The following is a 25,253-nucleotide window of genomic DNA, read 5'->3' as shown; positions in this document are numbered from 1 at the left end:
TGATATGGTTTGTCAGTTTTTTGCTCATTTTATAAATGTCCAGACCATTGGGCTTCTGCCCGGCCCACATCAATACAACCGGTGACGCGATTCACGCAAGATTCGACAAATATTGAGCCTGAATGTATCCAGCGCCTTCTTCTTCTAGTTTGTGATGATTCCTTTGAGGGATTTTACGCCCAATTTTGTCATGTATAGTACCGTATTAAATCATAATATTATGACATTTCTTCAAGAAAAAATAGTTACCCATATGTTGGCAGTAAAATAAATTATAGATGGTTGTAAAAGTAAATAAAAATATCTTTCAATAAATGGTACTTACCATCGGCACTATACAACGTCGGTATGGGTACTGTTGGTCGAATGGTGCCAGGTATGGGATATTCAGGACCCCAATCCTCAACTGGAGCATAATCTGTTAATGGAAAGAGAAAACGTCTAGCTTTTGCTTGTCTCGAACAGCTTTTTTTTTAGCACACACGTTATTTCAAAACGAAGCAAATCAAAATTGGTAAAAAAGCAAAAAAAAAATAACTATAGAAATTAATTAGTACTAGTTTAAGAAGCTACTGGATTTCTACATAAGTTAGTGTCTTTCTCTAGAGGACCTACACCATAATTAGCTACAGAAAATTACTCATTGATTAATTTACCTAAATTTATAAATCTTTGGATATTTTTTTATACCACAAAATTCTCGTATCTCACCATATACGAGAGATTGTTTTTAAATAAGTACCATTTTGAAAGTAAAATTAAGTGATCAGTACAGATATGAAAAAAATTTATCGTTGTAAGGACAGATTGACATGTAGCAAGATTTGGAGGATACCTTTGTATCTGCCAGGTTTAGATTCATTAAACCATGTTAGTTTAGCGTTTTCGAAATTGTAGAATCCTTTTATTGAAGTTCCGGATGTTGAAAATGGGTACTGTCTATATTACCAATAATTGGATTGGAACGGTTATAGAAATATATTACGTTTCGTAAAAAAATCTTTTTCCTAAGTTTTCGCTCAATTAATATAATCTAATCGAGGCTAAGGTGAACCTAATCTAACCAAAAAATTGATACGTTCCTTGGTCTGCTTAAAAACATCAAGAGACACTTCCCACTTCGAAAGTGAATAAACTTTTTTCTTAGTGTAAGTTTTTATTTTTAGCTAAATCCTCATTTTCTGAAAATATTCCTCACAAAGTAATTTTTTTGTTCAATTCGTAAATCAAAGTTAATTAATTGAATTATTTGTAAAACCGGAAGTACTGATTTCGAAAACGCCAACTAAAGTGATTTTTTATGATACCAAATTGGATAGATTTTGACGTATAGTCGCAATTTATAATTCTGGAAAAAATCTAGTTTATTCTGGTTAAAAAAAATCTAACAAAACGGCGGATGAGCAGATTGATTAAAGCCCATTTTGGAAAATTGACTTTTCACTTCCTGGTGGTGGAGAATTAAATCAAGGTTTTCATTTTCGGTGTTTATTTGTTTCTACAAACAAGGATGGATGATTCCTTAAATGTTTTTTATGCTATTTGGCCGACGTGTCGTTGATGGAAAGTATTCTGTATAAGAGGCAAAATATGTGTTACACATTTCTGTCATACATCGAAAACCAGTCTCAACAAATATGAAGATCAGCTCTAACAATGGAAGTCTTGCTTTGACCCCTGAGGATGCACCTGGATCCCTTCAGAAATCAGCGTTCTATATTAAGCATCCTGTACATTATTTTTTTCGAATAATTTTCGTAATTTTTCAGATTTTACATTTTCCAAAGTTTGGTACCTCAAGAATAAGCTGAGTTCTTGTAGTTATTTTATCATACACCTCGTATAGATTTGTCGATAAACTTCAAAATTGGTTGGATTTTTAGATGACTCGTGGCCATACTTTAAATAATGTGTAAAAAACTAACAGCGAAATCAAAATGTAGTCTTATTTATATCGCTCTGCTTGATACAGAGTGAGCCTCATGTGTAGGACTTCACGATAAAGGATGTAAAGTTATATTGCAACTTCAAGGTCCTCCTGCTTGTGTCTTAAGTCCTTGGGAACCCCAATATATCCTTCAGAGTCATTATCTATCAGATTTAACTACCTTTTGTTGTAACAGTTTTTATTAAAAAAAAAGACCTGGAATTTCCTGACAGTCCTAAGTCAACTTTGAATAGATTTGTCACATTTCAATACTTACGTACGTCACTGATAAAAAATTTTATTCGATCTTATTTAGAAACTATTTCATCATTAAATGGAACATAGTCGCAACTATATTGTGTGTTAAGGTTAATATTTGGTAGAACAAATTCCATGAGTTTCATTATTAATCACCTGATTTTGCAAATGTACCCCTAATGTGCCAGATTATTCATTATAAATATCCCACCATGTATAATCGTTATTAATGTATATAAAAAATTTTATAAAATTTTTTTAGTGACGACTGCGATTTGTTAAAATTTTATTTAAAACCTGCAGTAGAGTGAAATTTGTAAGGGATATAAGAAAATATAATTGAAATGTTAAATGGGACAATCTGAATATATTTTATTTTTATTTATCAAAGTAGGCTATAAAAATTCCAACTTGTATTTTTAGAAATGATGATACAGGGTGAATAATTAATGTTGACAAACAGTAAACTGAAAATTTTGTCGATATTAATAATAAAAATTATTATATATAAATAAGGCATCCTTTACTATTTCTCTAAGTGATGACTAATTTCTGTTTAAATGCAATTTTTAGATAAAAATAATTTTAACAACGAGAAACACTGTATATTTAATTCATTATAAACGACTTTTTCTTATTAATGTGAATAAAAATAAAAGTCCTTATTATATTTTGCTATAATGATCAAATATACAGTAGCTTCCAAAATATAATTTGTTCAATGGGACACTCTGTATATTTTTCAATTATTATTATTATTTATTATTAAATTGTGAATTTGAAAATGTTCAAAAATTAACATTCTTATTCTGAAATAATTAACATTATTTGCGATAAAAAATACAGGATGTCCCATATTAAAACCATTAAAATAAGGAAGTTGATGTAAGTTTTAGAAATAATTCAACAAAATACGGGATGGGTAATTTATAATATTAATATTAAACTAATGAAATACTAAAGTGCTCGTTACAAATTACCTTCCCTGTATAAATGTTATTATGGTTTATAAGAAGTTTCACAAACGATGAATAAATTATGTCAAATGTTCTTTGAAAGTTAATTAATTTCCAAACTATAGGAAATAAAAGATAAATCAGTTTTTTAATGGGACATTCCGTATATTTTTCAAGTAATACATATATTCAATTATTGAAGTAAATTCTGCAAATGATAACTCATTTTAATTATTTTGATAACAAAATTGAAAAACAGACAGAATTTAAGAAAAAAATATAGGATGTCTTCTGTTAGAAAACCTTCATACAGGGTGGTTAATTTGTATTCAGTTATTTATTAGAAATTACACACCCTGTGTAATTGTTATTAAAATTTATAAAAAATAAGACGATTGAATTATGTTAAAAATAGAAAAAAAATTTTTAGATAGGACATCCCATAAATTTTTCAAGTTTTATATCCAATTACTGAAGTGAATTATGTAGATGACAATTCATTGTAATTATTTTGATGACGACATTAAAATAACTGACCGAACATTTTTCTAAATATACAGGATGTCCTCTTTTAAAAAACTATTAGTTCTAGTATTGCGTAAAATTCTACTGTAATTTTGACAGAATTTGAACAAAATTCGATTATAACCTTAAAATTTCTTTTTTATAGAAAATAATGACGATCATACGGGGTAGGTAATTCTTTATTTTGATATTAATGCCAGAATATTCGATAGACATTATGCGCCCTACAAATAAAATTGAAATGGCTCACCGAAATTTTTTTTAGTATACAGTATGTCCTCTTTTAAAAAACCATTCTATTGTACAGAATCCTACTGTAATTTTGACAGATTTTTGAAAAAAATCGATCACAAACTGAAACCTTTTTTATAAGCAACAATAACTATCATACAGGGTAGGAAATGTATAATGTTGATATAAATAAAATTCATTAGCATTACATACCCTGTGTAAATGTTATTATGATTCATAAAAAAAAGTTTCAAATAAAAATGATAATTGAATAATGTTATAATGACCTTTAAATGTAAAATAATTTGTAAATTTTGGATAATACAAGAAAAAAAGTTTATTTTTTAATGGGGACATCCTGCATATTTTTCAATTTTTATTTTCATTTATCGAGGTAAGTGATGTAGATAAAAACGAATTAACATAAATTTAAAACAATTCACTGTAAGAAGATATGAAAATATACAGGATGTCCTCTATAAAAATAATTTTGTATCAGTATTTCATACAATTCTACTGTACTTTTAGACCAATTTTAACAAAAGTCAGTCATAACCACAAAAGTTCGATTTTCCTACGGGAAATAATGATGATACAGTGTGGGTAATTTATTACGAATTATTTATAACAAATCAAACTAAAATAAGTAAAAAATGTTTATTTTGTATATTTGTCGATTTTATCCCGATTTTTTTAAATTTTCTCTTTTTATGAAGAAAATTAGAAAAACTTTTTTTTTCGCCAACTTACGATTAGTAAATTGACCCCCTCCACTAACATACCAATGGATACTATTTTTTAAAACGTGTTTATGTGCATATGTTAAAATTAAATACAGACTGTTCCTTAAAATGTTTTTTGTCAAGTAATTAAATTTTTTACCCCATTTACTATGATTTTTGTAACTTCTAATAATAGAAAAAAATTTTGAATTCTAAGAAAATCGAAAATAGTTGTAACAAACTCTCTTCATATACGAACTTTATTCAAAGTACATTTATACTTTTAATTTTTTAAATTTTTTGTTAAATATTAATAATTGTTAGAAAAAAAAAAAATAAAAGCGATTTTAATTAATAAAAGTATTAATTTTTTTATTAGAAACAACTTGTGCGGAAACCCAGAAAGGACATGCGTGTGAAAAAAATAAACGGCAATTAAAAAACATTATAGCGAATGTTTATTTCAAAATAAATTTACAAATAGACCATCACCAATATAGAAATGCTGTAATCGAATACACCCCTTAATATGATATACACTAAAAAAAAGTCCTATCACTACACCAATTACACAGTCTGATCCTTTGAGTCTGCTACAAATCCGGCTCGAAGGACCAAACAATTTCATTGTGAGTTTTTCAATTATACCAAGGGATGTATTCAAATAGAAAAAAATTAAAACACTATATAAACAAAATTGCATAAATAATCTAATAATAGATAAGATACTACAAATTAAAATTACATCAAATCAAATGCTATCTAAAAAAACAATAGTTTTTCTAGGACATGCTACTTGTGCTTAACGCTAAAAAAAACAAACTTAACTAATTTGGGGGTTATGTACTTTTACAACTTACATATTATTTTGGGCAGGCGCTCCTGAGGTGTGCCTTGACGAAAATTCATTAAAATTTATTTTAAAAAACGAAAATAGAACAGGAAAATTCTAATTATCTCAAAGATATGTATTAAATTTACAATGTTAAAAATTTTTACACTAGATTTCATAACAAAATTATATGTAAAATGTGGAGAAATATTCAAGTTGCACCTTCAAGCCGGATATTAAATAAAAAGGACCAAATAGTGTGATTTTTAGCGCATGGTTGTAGTAAACGTAATGTTTGACACGAAATTTCATATAAAAATTAGATGTAGATAGTGAATAAATAAATTAAAATTGCACCTTCGAGCCGTATAAGATGGCTCAAAGGACGAAACAGAGTAATTTTGAGTAATGTTACCAAATTTAAATATTTGACAAGAAATGTCATATAGAAATAAGATGTGAAATGTGGAAAAATAAATTAAAATTACACCTTGGAGTCGGATCAAAAAGACCAAATAGTGTAATGTAAATATGTAGTATATTTACAGTATACATAATATATAAAATTTGAATATTTGACACTGGCTTTTATAATAAAATTATATGTAGGATATGGAGAAATAAATTGAAGTTGCACCTTCAAGCCGGAAATTATATAAAAAAGACCAAATAATATGATTTTGAGTGCATACTTGTAGTAAACGCAATGTTATCAGATATAAATATTTAACACTATATTTCATATAAAAATTCTGTGTCAAATGTGAGGAATTATATTGAAGTTGCACCTTCGAGCCGGATACTAAACAAGAAGGCTCGAAAGACCAAACAGTGAAATTTTTATTCTTAATATTAGGAAATATTAAAATTGGAGGAGTTTTTTGTACAAACCATATATACGATATACACAAAAGACGCGAAATGATCTAAAATTTGGCAACATGATAAATTTAAATTAAGATATCTTTAAACTTAAAATATTTGTTTTGTTTTTTATTCCACTCAATATAATTTTTTGATTAATTTTTCTATTTCTTTTTTTTTGACACAAAATGTTGACGTTTTCCATATTTACGTTATTATTGATTAAAATTTTTCCAAAAAGGTATAAAATTTTGTGTTTTGGGAAAATAAAATGACTCAATATTTTTTAAAAACAATATAAGGAATAATAAAATTGGAAGATTATATGTAAAATGTAGAGAAATATATTGAAGTTGCACTTTCGAGCCGGATACTAGACAAGAAGGCTCGAAAGACCAAATAGTGTAATTTTTTTATATTAATTTAAGGAATAATAAATCTAAAAAATTTTTTTTTCGAGAACATTTTGAATTTCAACTATTTTTTGTTACTAATATACTACTAATTACTATATAAACAAAAAGTCGCGCAATTATCTAAAATTTGGCAACATTGCAAATGTTAAATTGTATATATTTATTTCAATCCATATATTTTTGTCTCGATAATTTTTTTTATTTTGTTTTTTTTTTAAGAAAAATTATGAAAATTTGATTTTTCTTATCACAGCATACGATTAAAATTTCAAATTTTTTTTTTGTTTCCCTATCATAATTTTTTTCACACCTTCGATCGCTTAAAATATTTAGTATAAAAAAATTCAAAACGAAAAAGAAAAAAAGAAAATAATAATAGTGCGACCCTTAAAGGGTACGAATATCAAGTAATAGTCGTACCGTTTTTAATTAAATTTACAGTCTTGCCCCTATCTCCCACTCTGACGTAATCGTCGTTAAAATGAACGTTGGCGCTACTGATACCGCGAGCAATGACGAAATTATCCGAACTAAAAACCGTATCGTAATGAGTCGATTCCGATATATTTCCTATCGATTTACTTAATCGATTATTGGCGCCCAAACCGGTTTTAGGTATTAGAGAAGCGTTATTAATCGGAAAACTATTATTACGAGTCGTACCGAATCGTTTCCAATCGGATAACGACGGTAAAGCCGACACCTTGTTTATTATAGATTGTATACCACCGGATATTGTTTTGTTACTATCTGTCGGAGATGAATTACCTATGTCGTGTTGGGGTCTTGACGTGTGGGTGTGCATAATCGGCGCCATTCCCGTTCTGGTTTTATCCAAATTCGGGGCGCTTTTCGACCACAGCGCCGTCCGGTTCGGGCTAGGTAACATTATTTGACCTCTCTCGCGTTGATGGCACGTACTCGGTCCCCAGGTTTTACCTTTTACTCCGTCCGCCGGTACTGAAATCAATCGTCTAATGACGCTTTCACTAATATCACCCCTCCCCTCCCCCAATCACTATATCGAGTTTTTTTAAAGCCGCCGTCGTCGGTGTGTCTTTAAGAATGTCTTTTGCCAGAGGATTTTTGATTTAGAATTAGATTAAGTTGTGTTATATTTATACTAGGATCATAGTAGTTTAGCGTTTTTGGTAGAATCCATTTATCGAAGCCTTTAATTTGTACCTCCGATTTACTAATTATATTTGTCGACTTCCTGTTTTTTTTTTAAATTGATTTATGAATTAAACGTAAAAGAAAAGCTTGGATGAAGACGGGGAAGACCTACAATAAGAAAAAACGATTCACGTTTTTATTTACATCCAAAGTGGGAACTGTCTTTTCCAATTATTAAGCATCCTGAGAAATGGAATCATTTTCTTGTTAAGTTACATTCCATTTAACTTTAATTAGGTTAGGTTTATGTTAGCTTAGGTTAGGTCAGGATTAATTTAACTCCGATTAGTTTAGCTTCACTTTAGCTTCGATTAGGTTAGGTTTATTATAGTTCAGATTAGGTTATGTTAGTTAGTATTAGGTTAGCTTTAATTTTGTTTTGATTAGGTCAGGATTGTTTTAGTTTTGATTAGGTTAGGTTTACTTTGAACAGGTTAGGTTTATTTTAGTTTAGATTAGGTTTATGTTAGTTTCTATTAGGTTGGGTATATATTAGTTTTACGATTGGGTTAGATTTATTTTCGTTTAGATTAGGTTTATATGAGTTTCTATTAGGTTAGGTTTAAATCAGTTCCGATTAGGGCAGGATTGATTTAGCTTCGATTAGGTTAGGTTTATATTAGTTTCGATTAGGTTATGTTTAGATTAGCTTCTATTAGGTTTGTTTTACTTCACTTTGGTTTGAAAAGGTTAGGTTTACTTCAGCTTCAAATAGGTCAGGATTAATTTAGCTTCGATTACGGTAGATTTACTTTGAACAGGTTAGATTTATATTAGCTTCAATTAGGTTATGTTTACTTTAGTTGCAATTGGTTTACATTCACTTTAGCTTAGGTTATCATATTTGCCTAACAGCTTGGGAAAACTTTTCTATGAATAGGGATTGTTTTTATTATCAAGAAAAAATTATTTCTTATAATTCACAAATCTAGTAGATAAAAAAGCAAATCTCATCGATAAAATCGAAAGTATCAAATTCTGATCATCAAAACCTTGATAAATGCATTCTACGGCTTCGAAAACGCTATATCAGCATGATTTTTTATGATTTCCAATTGGATAGATGTGGAAATGTAACCAGAAAGTATTACATGACTGGATCATTAATTTTTTTAAATATTATGCAGAAAATGACAGTTTTTATAACGTATTTACTTGAATATATAGTTTTTGGGAATATTTTAGTAATTGCATAAATAATTTCCATTAAAATTCTATAATACGATCTCACGATAAAATTTGGTATTTTTGCCCACCCTGTACCAATTTTAAACAACGTGTAAAATTTTTGAAACCACCTCATATGAAAATTTAAAAAAATTATCATATGAAGATGTTTCACCCTATATATACGATTATAATTTCAAAAAACTATTTAAAAAAAATCGTACAGTTTCGGAATTTTCTGTAACATTATTTATTTATGCATTATTTTATAGACGCACTGTATATAATGACTGAAAAATCTATTCTGTTATGAAAATTTCATGAAGAAAAAGTTAGAACATGGTTGCTTAGTATCATACATCCATCCTCTAGCAAAAGATCCTTCGTGGCAATAAAATAAATTAAGAAAGAAATAAATAGAATTGTGTCGATTTAAGCTATGTTTTAAAAAAATTGTTTGATAAAATTGAAAAAACCATGAAAAATTCTAATAAAAAGCAACGTTTCTAAAAAACACACACGCACACGACTGTGGAAAATTAACATGCTGATATGAAAACCATGCGGAACACACTAAAAAATATTTATGTGAGGTTGTTCGAATTTTATAGATTTAATTTTTTTTATGGACACAGGATAACATTCATTTGATAAATTATTCGAATTTCAATACTATTTATTAAATTTTAAATTTGATAAAATGGAAATTACTAACCGAAAGGCAAAAATTTTAAGGTTTTGCTATTCAAATATGTTAAATTTTATTTGGGATGTAGAAAATAAATTTTTTGGAAAAAAAAATCGAAGAAACAATGCGAATAAAAATTTTCCTAACTATTTATCAGAAATTTTTGTTACTTTCGAAATCATTGGCACCAACTAAGAGTTTCTTATTAAAAATAACTTTAAATACAAGTATCAAAAAACGTTAATTCAATTATTAAGAATACCAGTGGCATTCTTAGAGTAAAAATTGATTATAGATCACACAACCTGTTATTTGATTTTATAATGAAAAAAAATTCGGTTGAAATTTCACGTTATCCTGTTGGAAATTTATAGTAGAGATGTGAAGAATAATCGAAATGTACGAGGGAAAGTCAAATTTTTATGATTTATGAAAAATTTTCATTAATTTCGAAATCATTTTGAATTAAAAAAAAAAATATAGAAAATATAGAAAACTGTATTTTCGCTATTTAGAAATTAACACCACGAATCATACAGCGTGGGTAAAGTAAATGGAATTATAATAAATCATAATACTCTTCGAAAAACATTCAAATTTTTAGATAAACCTCGTATATGACTAAAAATGAATCCAAATCTGTTGATAGTGTTTCATAATCAAGAAATTTTTATTAAAAATGACTTTTTTTTACACCTTAAACTACATTTGCATTAAATTTCAAGTCTCTAAATATGTTGGTTGTGGTTAAAATGTTTCGTTGATTATCAATTATCATCAAGTTATTAAATCTTTTAATGCCATATAATTTCGTCCTGTTAAAATTTAACGATGCCCTGTTAAAAATTTATACTGAAGATGTAAAGAATGACGAGGGAAAGTCAAAATTTTATGACAATTTAACATAAATTTTCATTAGTTTTGAAATCATTGACAAAAATTTGTTTTTATAGGAAACTGTATTTAAACCATTCACAAATTATAATACCACGAATCGTACAGTGTGGGAAAACTAAATGGAATTATAATACTTATCCAATTCACATTTTTAGATAAACCTTGTATGAGACAAAAAATAAATTCAAATCTGTTGACTGTGTTTCATAATTAAGAATTTTTTATTGAAAATAAAAAAAAATATTTGAATTATGAATAGTACGAGGGTCATTCTTGAAATAACAATTCATCACGTAACTTGTTATTTCATTTTTCAACGAGAAAAAATTTCGTCCTTTTGAAATTTCACGTTCTCCTGTTGGAGAATTTATAGTGGAGATTTGAAGAATGATCGAAATGTACGAGAAAAAATCAAACGTTTTATGAAGATTTTCATTAGTTACAGTCATTGGCACAAATTTGAATTTTCCAAAAAAATGTTTTCATATGAAACTATTATTCACAAATTATAGCACTACGATTCATACAGTGTGAGAAAAAAAATTGAATTATAATACTCTTCAAATAACATTCACATTTTTAGGTAAACCTCGTATACGACTAAATATAATTAATTAAATGTTGGACTGTTTTGATTAAAAATGTTTTAATTAAAAATGATTATAAATATAAAATTAAAAAAAATGTAATCAAATTGTGAATAATACCAGGGGTATTCTTAAAGTATGAATTGATTGTATATCACGCAACCTGTTATATTTAGTTTTTAAATGGAATAAAATTTCGTCCTGTTCAAATTTACGGTAAAGATGATAATGTGATGAAATATACGAGGGAAAGTCAGAAATTACCATTAGTTACTAAATTATTATCAAAAATTTTATGTTTTCAAATAATTTTTTATTTACGATATTTGATATAATTGTTTCCTGTACCCATAAAAATAATTTATTCATTTATAATTAATTCAATCCTACTTACGTGCTATAGCTCTTAACCTAGGTATAGCTGGTGATCCCGGGGGGCTATTGGGGGATATGATACCACTGATACCTTTGTGATCTACCGTATGTTGAACCGTAATCGTATGACGAAAATCCGAAGGGAAACTTATATTCGAACCAGGTTCTTTTTTCAGTATACGTAATCTGGATCGTTTGAATTTTCCTAAATTTATTTCAAATAATAATAATTTAAAGAAAAAATGAGTACACGTGATTAAATTCCGTTTTACCTTTTCTTTTAATAGGCGTGGGGGTTTGTTGTTTAATCATAAAATCTAATTCTCGTTCGAGTAAATCGATTTCTCTGGCGTGAAGTTCTTGCTCCTTTTGTCTGAGCTGCTCTTCGTGCATTCGCTGTTTTAACTGTGCTCTATTCAAGTCTTCTTCTCTACATCGCAGCTCCTTTTTTTACAAAAAAAAAATAATTATAAAAATGTTATTATTCACAATTAGCCTTTTATACAAATATTGCATCATTTTTTTTCCAATTAATTATGAATATTTCGTGAATTATCATAGTTTTTAATCACCAGGGGACGCTACTTACCTCCTCGTAGGATTTACACGCCTGAGATAGCATACAAAAAAAAAATTCAATCAGACTAAATTTTGTAAAACTGAAATAATACTTGTAATTTAATTAGTAGTTCAGTAAATAAAGGTTCTAACTTTTAAAAAATTTATTTAAATGTTAATTCAGATTTTAATTAGTACACTTGTGAGCAAAAACATCGAACGCTCGCGGTGAAAAGTCCGTAGCTTCCGTTCTTTTCCTGATTTCATCATCTCAAAGCCATTAGTTTTAGCTTTATAATGAATAGTGTTGTTTCATATCGGTAATTCAGTAAATACTGTCGTACGGAACCTACAGTATGTGGACGGGCATTGTCCTGCATCAGAATAAGTTTTCGCCGATGAAATTGACGTAGGGAACGACGTGACGTCTAAATTTTTTTTTTCTATGTATGGTTCACCGATAATCCTCCCGCTTCACCGCCAATTTCAATAAAATCAAACTCGATTTTTGCTTCAATAGAAAAGTCAGTCTAAACCATCTAGGAACATCCTCCAAAAGCCATGTTTTCTTTTATGCAACGCTGCGCGAATCTGTCTCCAAATTTTCTAAAGACTCGTCCTCTGGTATCGCTACCAAGCACGCACACTCTGCTTTCGTCGGAGAAGAGAATGGAGTTAGTCCAATTAACGCATTCTCTTGCAAATCGTAGACGGATTGCTCGGAAAGCAGGGGTTAATTTGAGCCTAGTAGCTCACCTCTTTTGGCTTAAGGTTGGCTGTCTTTAGTCTTCTTCTGTCTGTCCAGCCACTCCTCGTGTTTCTCTGAGCTGTTGTTGGAGTTGAGTGAGGGTCCGATTTCTCAGCGAATGAATCGGTCATCTTTTCTCGGATTTGCACGTTTTTCTTCCGAAACCGCATTTTCGACGAAAGTTACTAGTTTCTAAAGAACGACGGCAAACTCTGGAGATAGCAGACTGGCTAATTTTCAACGCATTGGCCATTAATAATACCATTAGCTTCAAGATTTTACTAAGACTTGAGATTGCAGGGGTCGCCTGAGTCGATTTTTTTGCTCACGAGTGTACGTATATTCTGATTGGTATTTTGAAATTCGAAAATATTGTAGGAGAGAGAAATCAGGGCGAGAGAACTGAAAAATGACTTCAAAGTTCCAAATATCCGTTTTCCGCCATTACATCTGAATATAAGGCATTTTGGAGATAACAGGACCTGAACGTGCCCCGCATTTCTAGCTTCTGTTTTGATTCCAGAAAAGCATTTACTCGTTGCTGGTAGCCCAAATTATTCGAAAATTCCTAAATTTTTTCAAAGTTGCCCATTTTTTCATTCTCATTTAATCGGACCTTTTCGGATAAATACGAGGTTTGCCTATAAAATACGGTTCCCAACTAATTTTCACAAGGAAAAATACGGTTATTGGCATTTCTTCTTCACGGGGAGCCAGATTTGGGTTTTAAATAGGATGCGAGATAGTATTCCATCCAAATCTGTTGATAAGATCAGTTGTGACTCCATTTATGAGCATTTCTCGCGTCGTAGGTTCTTCAACGTCTTACAGAAACGATCCGCATTAATTGTTGTGCCGGTGGACAGGGATCCGCACACTGACGGCATTGTCTCGCCCCCAGTGAAAACAGAGTCCGGGCCATCGGTTTCGTAGACATCAGGGGCGCTTCAACACGTTACCGTTTGTTATCTTCCGTCAGCATTTTCGGGACTCAATTTGCACAAACCTTGGCATATTCTAAGCGGTCCCTCAAAATGTGAATGAAGGACTTACCGTCACCGAAGATCATTTCGATTTTTCAGCACTGTTTCTTCCACTTTCGCCATCACTTTTTCGAGGACGTTTGTACGTATCTCTATGAATTCTCTGCATAATTTGCGCACTCATATACTTTTCCCCATACATCTTAAACAGTGGGAATTAATATGCACAGTAGAAACGTTTTTTGCACACAAAAAACGAATAACAATGCGTAATTCGCACCTGGCATGAGAATCAAATGGAACCTGCATCTATTTCGGCCATTAAAACAAGAATGTACTTTACAGGAACCTCATTTTAGGGACAACCATCGTAGATGTTGAATCGGACAACAAAGATCATACATTTTGAAAATAATATTTGATCATTAGAAGCCGAGATAATGAGAGAAATGTTGAGTTTGTAAATGTTTGGTTCCAATCAATATAATTCATTCAATTTTTCATCTCCTTTGTATGAAAAGGGCGCAACGAAAGTAAAGCACGATACTTCATCACGGAGGGAAGAGCAACGCAACAGATTAGATTCAAAATATTTCAGAACTCGATAAAATAAAACAATAAAAAAAAGATTCAAATATCGATCGATTTTTGCAAAAATTCATTAAAAAATTGAACAAAACAGGAATAAAAATATTTTCGAAAAGATACGATTTACAAAACTTCCCCGAACTTATTATCGAATGAATTCTCCTCACCTTTTCTTTTCTGCGAAGCTCCAATAGAACTTCTTCGATTTCTTGCCGCCAGTCGTCTTGCATGATGTGGAAACTTTCGTGAGGAGTTTGTGTAAATGAAGAGTGTACAATGTTATCTAAATCGTCTAGTATCTGTTCGAATGATGGCCTTCGATGAGGATCGGACTCCCAACATTCTGGAATTGAAAATGTTTTTATTTTTACAGTATCCAATCAGTGCTATAATAGATGATAATGAATCAGTGCCTCGCTTCTACCTGGAAAAGCCTATTAATCATTGTTATTATGATTATTGCGTGCGTTTTATAATGTTATGTTTGGTACGTCGAACTCGTTTCCCCTATTAACACACCTCTCTCTTCGACCTCTGTTTCGTCCACGGCACTACCGTCACGTATTACTTCACCGAGGTTGGATCTAGTAATCATCATCTTCCATTCAGTCTTTGAAGCCCACACCATTTCTTCTTCAACTAGCTGCTCGATCCCTTTCTAAGCAGCGGAGTTTTTTAAAGACCTTAGTCGCGAAAGTGCTTGTCTCTTCCTAGAGTGTCTAGGTCTTTGGATGAAGCTTCTGCTTTAAAACAGACTCGAAACGAGGGCACGCCAAAAATACATGTTCAGCATTTTCGTTTACTCCGATGCAGGACGGGTATTCGGGAGACGTGTCCTGATGTCTGGATATGAAATCTATGCTCATAGTTTTTGTCAACGTTGTTTGCTGTGTTTTCGTTCTTCATTCGTGAGTTCTGCTTGGATTAATTCCGTAGAATATTTTCGCCGGTAGAGGGCACTTATCTCTTCAGGAAATAAGATGATAGGCAACATTCCGGCTGCTATAATACCGGTCGGAAAAAACGCTTGTCACTCTCGAAGCATTCAGTCGATATACTTAGATCGTAGGCATGATTGATAATAAAAAAATTTGGGAAAATATCGTTTGACCTTACCTTTCAACAAATATATGAAAATTGACGAGATGTAAGAAAAAATTGAAAACGAAAACAAATTTACCTTTCAGACCGTTGTCAAACTATAAATTATATTCGGGATCATATACGAGTAAATTTTTATTATCATTGTACAAACAAAATACACAGGGCAGTACCGACTATATAGAATGCAACAAATTTATTATTCTGTCAAAAATATTTTTAAGATAAAGATGAAAATGAAACGATTTTCAATTTTTAAAACCGATTTTTTAAAAAGTGGGTGACTAAAATGACATTTGAAAGGTGTTTTTTAGAAAAAAAAATATTTAAAAAATCAGGACGTTTTTTGGAGTAATGATTCTGAAATAAGTTCTAAAGTTGTTCAAGCTTTAGTAAAAAATATAGGCTCGTTTAAAAAATCGCCCTGGATGTAATAATTGAAATATTTAGCTCAAACTTTCAAATAGTGTCTTTGAAGGATCTTTGTATAGAGAAAAAAATCAGGACATTGCTTAGGGTCATGGTTCTGGAAATACGAAACTTCAAAATTGGTAAAGGATCAACACAAAAATGTATGCTCTCTGGAATCATGGAAATATTCAGCTAAACTAAAATAAATACATAAGATATTGTTGAAATAAAAGATATGATGATTAAATAATTAAATGAAATTTATTTTTTGAAAATAACATCATATAAATGACGGCCCTCTCGAAGACGACACTCCTCTAAACGCGAACACGGATTTGTGAAAACCCTTCTCAATAAATCTGGAGTGATTGCTACCATTTCCTGACGGATATTTTCCTTTAGCTGACTGATGTTCCTCGGATTGTTCATGTAGACTTTATGTTTGAGGTGTACCCACGAAAAAAATCAAGAGGCGTCAAGTAGGGGCCAAGGGATATCACCTCTTTTGAAAATTAATCGTGACAGAACGGACAGGTGTTGAAGTATTCGCTATTCTTGATCTCGCAAGTTATGGAGTCAAATATCCCTCTAACATCGCAACGTAGCGATCGGTGTTAACGGTGATGTTTCGTCCTCGTGAATATTCAGAGAAGAAAGGGCCAATAATTCCTTTATTTGAGATTGCTGCCCATACCTTTACTTTCGGACTATGCAGTGGTTTTTGATATTTCATTTTTGAATTTTTTTCGGTCCAATAAAGACAATTTTGTCGGTTTAGGAAACTCATTTAAATTAAAATGAACCTCGTCTGAAAAAAGGATGTTGTCAAAAGTGGAAAATCGACTAAGCATTCTTCAGCAAATACCAACCTAGCTTAAAAGTCGGTATCTTTTAATTCCTGTGTTAACTGGAGCTTATAAAAATACAGGTTAAGATCCGACTTCAAAATTCGCTGTAATCTTCGTTGCGACAAGTTTAATCGATCGCTTCCGAGTAGACCCATGCGGATTTTCTCGTACTGTCCCTGTCAATCCCTATCAATATTGTCTGTGGTCCTAGACGTTCTTGGACGACCTTTTCCTGGTGGTTTAAGCGTGGAACCGGTCTTTTCAAAACGTTTAACGCATGTTTTAACTAGTCTCCCCCGGCCCACGCACCGTGTACCTCGCGAAAAGATGATGCAATATGCACGTTCTATTGCGCCACCCTGTATTAGGGAAATACAGGACTTTGTTTGGGGTCCTGGTTCCGAAAATACAAGGCTTCAAATTTCGTTCCAAGATTAATAAAAAATATGCTCAAACTTTTAAAGAGTGTCTTCAAAGGATCTTTGTATAGAGAAAAAAATCAGGACTTTGTTTAGGGTCATGGTTCTGACAAAAGGAGACAGGCAAGAAAAATAGAGATATTGAGCTCAAAAGTATTTCTGAAGGGTGTTCGTCCAGTACCATTTGGAGAATTTTTTCGATAATGTCACTCGTTGTATGCCATCCTCAACGCTCGATGTCAATGTACTAATTTGGCAGATTCGAAGTTAGTTAGCCCCAATTTTATACTCGTAAATGATGGTACAGATTCTCCGTATACAGAAGTAATAATTGAGTCACTATGCCATCATTGAAGACCTTTCAAATTAGATATTACAAGACCTACGTCATCAAGTCAAAACTCATGGTGATTATAAATCAACTTTTTGAGCCGTTAAAATTTTTAGTGCCTCGTAAATCAATATCACAAATATTTACTAATCTATAAGGCATTGAAGATAAGGCAGATAGAAATGATTTCATCACAAAAAATTTTAGTAATAAATATATCATTTGAAATAAAATAAAGGAAAAACGATAGCGAGAATGTATCCAATACAATCTTAACTATAAAATAAAATTTACGGCAACGTTTCTCGACGGAGAGGTAGGTTCGGCGAAGCATATCAAGCTGTCCGTGAAGAGTTTCGCACTCTTATTCAATTACAGATCGGAGGTAGGGAAGGGTGCGTGGTCCTCTTGCAAAAACGCGGTCCTTGAAAAGAAATCACAAGGTGTCAGATCACGTAACAATTCGGGCCAATTAACAAATCCTCGACTACCTATTCATTCTCCTAAATAAGTCCAGACAACAGAAAAGTTTGGTCCGTCACGTAACTGTCAAAAACGTACGGACCCACGATGTCTACCACATTGGTAAGTGCCCTCACACACCCAGTTTCAATTCCTCTTCAATGAGAACGTGAGGATTCTGGTCGTTCCAGTATACGTAGTTATGCCGTTTAACTGTACCGTTTAGCTTGAAGGTTGTTTCACCCGACCACAAAATTAATGCTGGAACTGCGGATTATCCTGACCGCATCCGAAGTATCACTCACAAAATTCCAAACTGCGATCGAAATCATCCACGTGAAGTGCGTGGAGAAGACGCGAACGGTAAATTCGATAGTGCATGCGTTTCAGTATTCGTCTTAAAGAAGAATCTGATGTCTCTCCCGATAGCCGCACTGCAGATTGGTTTGGCTGCTCAACTAACGGCAGCGCCACTGTTTCCGTATTTTCGTTAGTTGTTACAGTTATCGGTCGTCCAGAAAGCGGCGCGTCGGCAACAGAGCCCGTTTTTAAGAATTTCGGCGAGTTCGGAAATTCGATAAACATAGTTTCGTAATCCGCGTTAGTACACAGATAAGACAACAAAAAAAACTCTTGAAGCGTGAACTTGTATCGGCTATTCAATCTGAAAACACGTCTACTCGATGAGTACATATTATCATGAGACAGACACAACTGCTTGAAGCAAGAAAATGTTTGGTTTTAAACTTTTTAGTCAGCATTGCCAGACTTATACCGATTTTTCGAGAATATTGCCTGACTTATATTTTGAAAATGTTTGGAAACTTCTCATATAGAGAAAAAAATGAATCGCTGCCACAAAATAAATGTTATATTCCAAGTTTTTAATTAAATCGCCTAATCTATCTCATCCTCCTTCGTCAAAAGTCAACTACCTAGATTTTTCTCCACGGTAAATAATAACTAGAATTCACAAATGGCCAAGTCAGTTGATTAAGGTGGACGTTCAATGATTTTTATATTATTCTCAGTCGTGATTCAACATAACACGTGAATATCGAATGCCCAAGAACCGCAGGTAAATATTTTGAGGTGTATACGAAATAAACCTGCGCCCTCTGTGAGAACCAGATATAAAAACTAATTTTTTGACATGTATTAGTTTCTAAAACAAATTCGCATCAAATTTTATTACAATGTTGTCAGTAGTTGCGGAAAAATCTTCATCGCCCTTTATTTCGAATAACGAATGGCGTTACGGATATTTTTTTTAAGCAAATGTCACTTATTTTTCAGTTCACTACTTACCTAAACAATGAGGTTACCTTTTTTGAAACACCCTGTATAATAGGTGTGTGCTAGTGGAGGGGAGTATATTGAAGGGGAGCATTCGAATGTAGAATAATTTTTAAAATAAAACCCGTTTTCGTTACCAGTCTCGTTATTTAATAGCTAGACCTCGTACACTTGAAATATTTTAATTTTTTAAATTACATATTTATTTCATCAAATTATATAGGGTGAATCTTAAAATCAATTCATTTCATTTTTTTATATGTTTATATATTTTATATATGAAAAAAAAAAAGAAAATTTTGATCTACTAGAATATCTTTTAATGTAACGCAGCAGTAGTTGATTTTTTTCGAATTTATAGTTATGTACAGTGTGAGTCAAAAGTAAATATTTGTAAATTTTTATAATAATTTATGAATGACCAAAAATAGGTCATTATTCAAAGGTTAATGACTTTATCGTAGATGATTCTATTAAAAAAATTATAGATTTTAAAAATTCTACTATTCGTTTACTCAACTAGTGATAATTTTTTTTGTGGCTTGCTGTATTTATTAGATGACGAAAGGTAGACGGTCAGGTACCTCCGATATTTTCCCAAGCTGAGAATATTTTATAAATTCCATTATTTATGCACGTCATTGTTATAGAAATCAAGGTAATATTATTATACGAAACAACCTTATTAACATGGTAATGAATAGCTCAGAAAAACGAGGACATTTCTGTAAGAATACATATTTGCGAAAAAAATTATTGAAAATAAAAAATATCGACAGGATTTAAATAAATCTTATTAACGATGGCTACCGTGTTTGAATTTGCCGCCAGAAAAACTGTTGTAGAATGTGATATACAGGGCGCGGAACGAAAAATTTTGATTCATAATAATGGCGGTTAAAGTTTTTTTAAAAATCAGAAATTACGTAGCCGTAGATTGTGGATGACAGTGAATTCGAATATGATATTATTTAGAACGAGGAACTTTCGGTTACACCGGAATTAAACATCAACTTTGTAGTTTTTAATAGAATTTAATATTTTTCATTTTATTTTCGATTTTACATGAAATTTTACTTAAAATTTGTGCACAATGTTCTATGCAAAAAAAACATTTTCGTTGTATTTCGATACTTTTACAATTTTGAAAAAATCTTGATCCACATTGAATTAATAGCATGAATGAATGATCAATTTTGGGTATAATAAAAAACGTGGACTATAACTCACAAATAAAAATAACTAGATGTTATATTAGATAAACAAAGTTAAATAATGCCCTGATATAGGAAAAATTCTCGTCTGCAGAGCTTGAGCTGTGGTAATTTTTGATATTGTGGTGGTTTTTATTTGGTGTAGCATTCGCTTGGTTCGTGTCTGTCTACCAATTATCGCTAATTGAATTAAATTGAAGAAAACTATAATTACGAAAAAAATCTGAATTTCTGCTTTGAGGTAGGTCAAAGTAATGTTCTGGATTTCCCGCGGAAAATGACCTGGTCGAGACATGGAGACAGTCATATGATTGCAGATAAACTAGAACTCTCTGTAGGTGAAATTGATTCGCATCGTCGGATCTATGAAGTATATAAAGAGATGCACGTTATGTGTAAATGTGTTATTATTAAAGATTCTTCAATTTTGGAAAGCTTCTAAAGGTAACTGAGATAAAAGGCTAATGAATCTCATTGGAGAAACACTTCAGGCTAAAGACAATCCAAAACATCAGTTAAGAAGTTTGAGGAACTCCTCGTGGTGACCAGAAATGATATTAAATTGGTGGTCAGTCTTCTGAGAGGTCAAATATTACCTTAAAATAATAGGCATGAAGAGGATGACGATTGTAGATTTTGTCGACAGAGCATCTACTCTGCGAACGTCCTGCCCATTTCATCAAAAGGCTAGGTACGTCGATGGAGTCGAATTAACACCGTGGAAAGTGAATATCTTTTAGGTATAGGCGCAAAGTGCCTGAAAAGCCAATAGGAATCCCCAAACAATCCGCAAGGGGAAAGGCAAAGAAATCAACAAAAGAGATTTAACATACAAGATGAGTCATAAGTAAGGATGAACCTTAGTTACATATATCGCGCTAAGATTCCTGGATGAGGTTTTTGAAGTTGGAGGGTTTTGTGGCGTGGCGATCTGCAGATACATTTCTAGTAACCAAGTATGCGATTGAAACCACATGACGGAGACTGTTATATCGTGAACAATGAGAGTTGAGTAGATGTGTAATTTTTGACTATTTTTCCGTATAATATCGGTGATGGATCACACAAAAGTCTGAAGTTTGTATCCTATGCATCCTATGGGTAATTACATGAGACCTCCTCATGTAAAAACCTCATATCATCGCAAGCCTATGGTGTTCGACATAAATAGAGGATGGATGGAAACATTTAGATGCTACAAGCTCCGATCATCTTCAAGAAAAGTAGAGCTTAGTACATCGTTAGGGTCTTGGTTCGATGAAAGTGTTCACAGTTTCACCAATAAGGACTCATATGCAACTGCTCGCGCAAAAGGATAGTGGAGCATCGTCAGAATCAATGGTTGATTCTGGTCGGTGCAGATAGATGAAGCGCAAATTCATATCATGATCGAGGAAAGATCAAATACTCAAGGAATTGAAGTTTCATGGCGGTCAATGCCAAAAAGAAATTCAACTTTCCACCCGTATAAATTTAAATCTATACGCATAAAACGTTTGGTCGAATCCTTCCCTGTTCGAATCGAGAATATGAGCGGCAATCGACCGCAAAATCATCTCCTCATTATTCATTACGATGGCGTACGCTGATCATACTGTTCGAACTGTTTATTATCCATTCTTTTTATTTTCTACTTTCGACATTAGCATTTTCATATATTATTCGAAATGGTTTGCGAGTTGAACGCGTACTTTGAATCTTGATTGACTGGAATTATAAATTTTTATTTCGATGGGATACGCGAACTTTGATTCAAGACATTTACTGCGGTTATTGATTCGGTGAACAATGTCCAAAGAATAATCAATGAATATCGCAATTTACGCATATGGGATTGAGAAATAGTCCAACTCTCTCTTGGTCTCTTAGCTAAATACGAGGGTTGCAGTAATAGTGTCAACAGTGCCGTGCGGAGTGGTTCCGCGATTCGTTATGTCGCTTGGAAGTCGTCAGAGATGAAGGATTTGATCCTCGCTTTCGCTAAGTGCCGATATCTCCACGCAAAGTAAAGTGGAGATTCATCGGCAACTGATTAATGTTTATGGCGAAGAGCTTGTACGTTCAGCTCATCCGCAAATGGTAAAAGGCTTTTGCTGAGAGTCGCAAGATGAAGAACGGAGTGGAAGAGTTGCTTAAAGATACGGATGTCACTGTGCGAGAGCTTTTTAAACACATTCCCGAGCTTCTCGTGGCACAATTAAAAGAGATGTTGAGTTATCGCGTGGTTAGTTGGGTCCTTCGTACGCGGACTCTATCAACACAGAAGATGGAATGTGGGTGATTTCATAAATATTGATCAAACTCCAGCGAGCTATCCAGAATCGCTGAAGATGATTAAGGGAGCGGTGCTTTTCCACGATAACCTTCTACCCTACGTCGTTTGTCAAACTTCCGAAGAAATTTGATTAGACTCTTGTGCCTAATCCCCCGCACACTTCAGATTTAGCTCCCGACAATAAACGCATTTTCCTTAAACTAACGAAACATTTAAGATGAGATTCCAGCGCAGGTTTCCTTTATTTCGTTGACTTAAAAAAACAAAAACTGGAGCACTTCCTTCGAAAATGTGCCGATTTTTTTTAACAACTTATTTTTCTTGTTCCCCTCTATATTTTTGTATACTAGCGGCCAAACTAGTATGAAATTGTGAGTTGATATAAAAAAAACATTCGTAAAAATATGATTTTTGACAACTATTAAGTTTCAAAACATTTCTAGCACTGCTTGTCGTAAACCTTATCGCTCTTATTTTAGTATTGATCGATTTTGATCCTAATAAGTATGAAAAACGAAAAATTAAATAGAAATAGGTTAAATATTCGATAAAATGAGACAAAATACAAAAATGATATTAAAATAAAGAAACATTTTCACTTACTTTCCATCAATTCTCTCCAAGGTTGAGGACAGGTGCTCGGTATGGGTAATGTTAACTTGTTCACAGCCACTCCGTAAGCTACGGCTAACGTATCGATGCCTTTGTAAGGAGTTTCTCCCGTAAGTAATTCCCAAAGCAGTACTCCGTAACTCCAGACGTCGCTCGCTTTCGAAAACGTAGAATTTTTAATGACCTCCGGTGCCATCCAAGCGTACGTCCCGGCTTGTGACATCCTCGTTGTTTTATATACTTCACGCGCTAAACCGAAATCGGTGATTTTTAGGGTTTTGAGCTGAATATCGTCGTTCTCTATGGCTTCGCTTAGTAGAACTGAAACGAAAATTAATTTTGCAATGCAATAGAAGACGGTAATGAATTAAATTGAATGAAGCCAGAGCATATTATCGCATTAATAATATTTTACGAGTTCATCCACTGATATTAAGCCGGTCCTGTTTATCTAATTTCCTAAAAGATCTGCCTATTTGCTACAGGCAACTATTTTTTTGTATTATCTTTGTGACTTGTTGATATTATGTTGTGACTGATTTTATTGAGACAATTTTATTTGTTTACCGCAAAATAGATATTTCTAGGAAACCGGAAAATCTGAAAAGCGAGATACTCTGTAAAGGGAGAACATTTTTGTTTGTTTTACGCAATCAAGAGATTTCCAGTAATTCGAAGATTCTGGAAAGTGAGATACTATATAAAACGAGTCATTAACAGCTAGGAGAGTTTATAAACTGTTTACATTGCGTTGTGAGTGTTTTTACAGAGATAATTTCTAGGAAGAACATTGTTGTTTGTTTACTGCAAAGTAGAGATTTCCAGGAAATTCTAGATTCTAGATAGTGAAATACTATATAAAACGAGTTTTTAAGAACTCGGAGAGTCGATAAACAATATAGTTAAAAGTAGATCAAACGATGACTTTAAGTAAATTAGTGAAAGTGTTAGTGAATAATTACTATACATTAAATTACGTAGGTTTCATAACTAAAACTGTTTAAATACATAAGAAAAATATTATAATATTCTAATGGTATATAAAAGACATAATTATTAACTAACAATGACTGTATTCAGATAAATCGACTTGTACGGTTATAGAAATTATTTCAAGGCGCTTAACTACGTTGATTTGCCAATAATACCACATACGGCAATGTCTCTTAGTTATACTTTCTCTAGTCTTACGAGGATTGTTAAAAAAATTCTATATAAAATTTCTACATTTCAAAATAGTCTCCTAATGCATGATATCTAATTTCAGTTTGGTTTATTTTAACGATTTGGTCCCCACTGAAGACGGCAGAATCATTTGTTATATTTTTTTGCTCCCTAAGAATAGATCTAGTACATGGATTGTTACTTTGAGAAAGTGACAAAAGAATTAATGTCACAAAAATCTTGAACGTATCTATATTTAATAAGCTGCTACTGATGACTATGAAAGACTCTAATCCATAGTTTTACGGTTCAAAATTCAAAAGGTTACATGTGCTTCCAATTGTCGGTATTGAATATTGTACGAAGCTCGTATTGCGCGACCTACTTCGGGTTACATTTGCTCTTTCCGATTTTTACCTAAATACCACCGTGGAAAACATCATAAACTATTCACGACTACGACAAATGGAAAAAGATCGATATCCATGAAACGTGAAGTAGAATCGGAAACGTAGAATCATGTTGGAAAAGATGCCGGTGCTGACGTCAAAGGGGAGAAAAATTTAAGAGCATTTGGAAAGGAGTTGAGCATTATATGCAAGATATTACAGTATGATATTTG

At 32.1% G+C, this 25,253-nt stretch overlaps 2 protein-coding genes across 2 annotated transcripts in view; one reads left to right on the top strand and one right to left on the bottom strand.

Moving 5' to 3' along the window:
* Positions 1–25,253, bottom strand: part of LOC130897468 (mitogen-activated protein kinase kinase kinase 11) — a 52,940-nt gene that overhangs the window by 10,573 nt on the left and 17,114 nt on the right. Inside the window, exons 4-9 of the mRNA XM_057806345.1 lie at positions 23,459–23,788; positions 14,666–14,841; positions 11,894–12,065; positions 11,641–11,826; positions 7,500–7,691; positions 326–418 (exon numbers count right to left, since the gene is read on the bottom strand). Of these exons, the coding sequence (XP_057662328.1) occupies positions 326–418; positions 7,500–7,691; positions 11,641–11,826; positions 11,894–12,065; positions 14,666–14,841; positions 23,459–23,788 (1,149 nt within the window). The remainder of the gene's footprint in view (positions 1–325; positions 419–7,499; positions 7,692–11,640; positions 11,827–11,893; positions 12,066–14,665; positions 14,842–23,458; positions 23,789–25,253) is intronic.
* The window catches only part of LOC130897467 (uncharacterized), a 131,486-nt gene that overhangs the window by 104,039 nt on the left and 2,194 nt on the right, over positions 1–25,253 (top strand). The gene's annotated exons all lie outside the window — the stretch shown is intronic.

This window comes from Diorhabda carinulata, chromosome 8 (assembly GCF_026250575.1).
Source record: "Diorhabda carinulata isolate Delta chromosome 8, icDioCari1.1, whole genome shotgun sequence".
In the NCBI taxonomy this organism is placed as follows: domain Eukaryota; kingdom Metazoa; phylum Arthropoda; class Insecta; order Coleoptera; family Chrysomelidae; genus Diorhabda; species Diorhabda carinulata.
This window is presented reverse-complemented; position numbering and strand designations above follow the sequence as displayed.